This window comes from Salvia miltiorrhiza, unplaced genomic scaffold (assembly GCF_028751815.1).
Source record: "Salvia miltiorrhiza cultivar Shanhuang (shh) unplaced genomic scaffold, IMPLAD_Smil_shh fragScaff_scaffold_173, whole genome shotgun sequence".
Taxonomy (NCBI): Eukaryota; Viridiplantae; Streptophyta; class Magnoliopsida; order Lamiales; family Lamiaceae; genus Salvia; species Salvia miltiorrhiza.
This window is the reverse complement of record NW_026651437.1, coordinates 434,932-437,895: the sequence shown is the minus strand read 5'-3', so window position 1 is coordinate 437,895 and position 2,964 is coordinate 434,932. Positions and strand designations below refer to the sequence as shown.

General features: G+C 40.7%; 1 protein-coding gene across 1 annotated transcript; it reads right to left on the bottom strand.

Annotated features, from left to right (window-relative positions):
* Positions 1-454: 454 nt before the first annotated feature.
* Positions 455-2,964, bottom strand: LOC131002683 (glucan endo-1,3-beta-glucosidase-like). Its single transcript, XM_057929155.1, has 2 exons — positions 2,478-2,964; positions 455-1,726 (listed from the first exon to the last, which is right to left on the bottom strand). The coding sequence occupies exons 1-2, from the start codon at positions 2,554-2,556 to the stop codon at positions 675-677; spliced, it is 1,131 nt and encodes a 376-aa protein (XP_057785138.1). The 5' UTR covers positions 2,557-2,964; the 3' UTR covers positions 455-674.

The following is a 2,964-nucleotide window of genomic DNA, read 5'->3' as shown; positions in this document are numbered from 1 at the left end:
CTTCAGATTTGAACCTCAGGCGGCCTTCAGTAAATTTAGTCTGTTCAGTAAAATTATTAACGTATTCAGTAAATTTATTGACTTATTCAAACTGTCCTTTTCCTTCTCTTAATATATATATATACACGACAATGGAACAATTACAAACTTTCCTTTATGCTTGGACCAAGAGTATTTTAATTTAAAAATATATCCCTTTTAATTAGAATAAACATCACCACACATATCTAACATTTGAATAAAAATTTAAAAACTGCTTTAGATTACACCTACACACAGTCACAAAATAAAAAAAACATTAATACTCCTTTCAGTATTATTTTGTGTTCTAAACTTTCAGTATTTTTTAAAAATACTCTGAGGGTTTCGTTTTTTATTACAAAACTTTCAACTTTCAGTGTGTTTTAAACAATGTCCACTCCCCTTGTACACAATATGTTTTTGGAACAATGAGTTCTCCATGACGGATTATTAGGTATTTTTTTTTTTAATATCACTCGATAAAACTATATCATATATTCCACATACGAGTGATTTATACAACTGAACATTTCTCGGAAACTACTGAAAATTGAATGTTAAATAAAAAACGAAAATTAGAGACATTTTCTGAAAAACTATAAAAATTGAAGTCACGAAACAAGATCAACCCAAAATAACATAAATTGAGAGCCCTAACGGAAACGGAGCGGGTATTTGGGTTGGCCATTGGGCAGAAAGATCCCGAAATGCCTCTCATAGGCCGGGCCGGGCTTCAGATTCTCATCATACATAGCAAATATATACGTCTCCAAAGGCCGGCCCGGCCTTCTCGGGGTCCCACTCTTGACAATGCGCATCAAGTTGTTGTTGTAGATTCTCGCATTTTCAACGGTGTTGATAGGTCCATCGCCGAGAGCCGTCGTGTATCCCATATCCGCCGCCATCGGCGTGTTTCCTCCGCCCTTGGACGACCACCCCGTCTCCGACCCCTTACCGCCGGGGTTTCGCGACCCACCCTTTTTCATCTCTTCGGAGAACACCGAAAACAACGAGGGCACTGCAGCGAGGATCCTCTCCATGGCCGCGTCGACAGCGTCGAGGATCGCGTAGTAGAGATTATCGTAGTAGACGCCGCCGGCCACGACGCCGCTGTTGGGCTGCAGCAGCGCGAAGGAGAGGTTGATATTTTGCGGGTCGTTCATGTAGGCGAAGTAAGGGTACACATTGACGAGAAGAGGCGTCTGCGTGTCTCTTAGAAACTCGACGATCGGCCGAATGTACCAATTGACGCTGCACTTGAACTCGCCGGCCTGCGGCGGGTACGACGTGTTGAGGAGATCGGTTCGGATCGAGGTGGAGACCTTGATCTGGCCGGCGCGGCCGGCGGTGCGGACGGCGCGGTAGATGTTCTGCATCGCCGGGAGGACGAAGGGGCCGAACTCCGAGTCGGGGTCGATCTCATTGCCCACGGTGATGTGGCGGAAGGTGACGTTGGGGTGCTGGAGGATGTTGGTGCGGACCCAGGCAGTGGCGGCGTCGGGGCAGTTGGCGAGGTCGCGGAGCTCGTCGTCTCGGATGCCGAGCATGAGGCGGATGCCGGTGCCGGCGAGGCCGCGGAGGGTGGGCGGGTGGGGGTCGTAGAGACGCATTCTACGGATGTTGTACTTTTTGTACAGAGCTAGGGTTCTTTGTACGCTCGGGAGATTGTTGCCAAGCCTTCCGAAACAGACGCCCACCTGACCAACTGCATAGCCCATCATCGAGTTCGAGGGTTTTTTAGGACATGAGTAACTTAGATTGATTTGGAAATTAGGACAATAACTTTCGAATTTGTAAAAATAGGACACTAATTTTTTTTTAGAGTAAAACAGGACACTAATTAATAAGTGTTGCATCCGCAGGATATTTTTTAGTCAATTATCGGCTGAGAAATGTCCTATTTTTACGACGCTTATTAATTAGTGTCCTATTTTACTCTAAAAAATAATTAGTGTCCTATTTTTACAAATCTGAAAGTTATTGTCCTAATTTTCAAATCAATCTAAGTTAATGTCCTAAAACATCCCCTGACTCGCCCATCATAATATCAAACCACTCACTCTCGTATTTTACTATATATTATCAATGCATCTTATGTGTATTAGATAACGTGGGGCTAGAGACGATAGACGCAGAAAAATTTACTACTAGTTAGGTTTGTGTCAAGATTTTGGAAAAGCAATTTTCTTACTATACAACTTGATTATCCGAACGTAGCATAGCTAAATTGATAAGACGCTCTTCCTCCAATAATTAAGTTAATTTGGGGTTCAAATCATCATTGAAAAAATTGGGAACCATTTTTTATTTTCTTTTTATAGAAAAAAAATACTTGATTGCATTAACGATGTGTACGATTTTTAAAAAATTGCATTAATTACAGATGTATATACATTTGACATCCCTACACGTACACACATATAAAGGTTGAGCAAGTTAAGATAAAGCAAAGTTACCTGTGAAGTCAAGAGAGGTGACAATTAGCAGCCCGAATAGGAGCAATGTAAGTGTGAAGTGATTTGCGGTAGTAGCCATGGAGAAAGGAAACAACAATAATAAGCTATAGAATTTTTCCAGTGTGATGAACAACCTATCTACTCAATCTCCCTTTTATAGATAACAAAACTGTAGTTTAAATTTTATGGATTATCTTTACTTATTTAAGAAAGAAAAATATATTATGATAACTGGCCCGCAAATTATTCCTGCCAAACTCATCACTGAGACCATTCTACTAATTAAATTATAAATGATGCTAATCGTTTGTGACCTCAAGGGAGTAGAAAGAAGAAAAGTTTTCCGCCACCTTTAACATAAACACACAATAGAATTGTTGTATGATTCCCCCAAAAAAAATTAGAATTGCTGCATGTAATAGTAATTTTTGAAATAAAGTGATGGAGAAATTAAAGTAAAAGAAGAAAAGTCTCTTGGAGTAGTAAT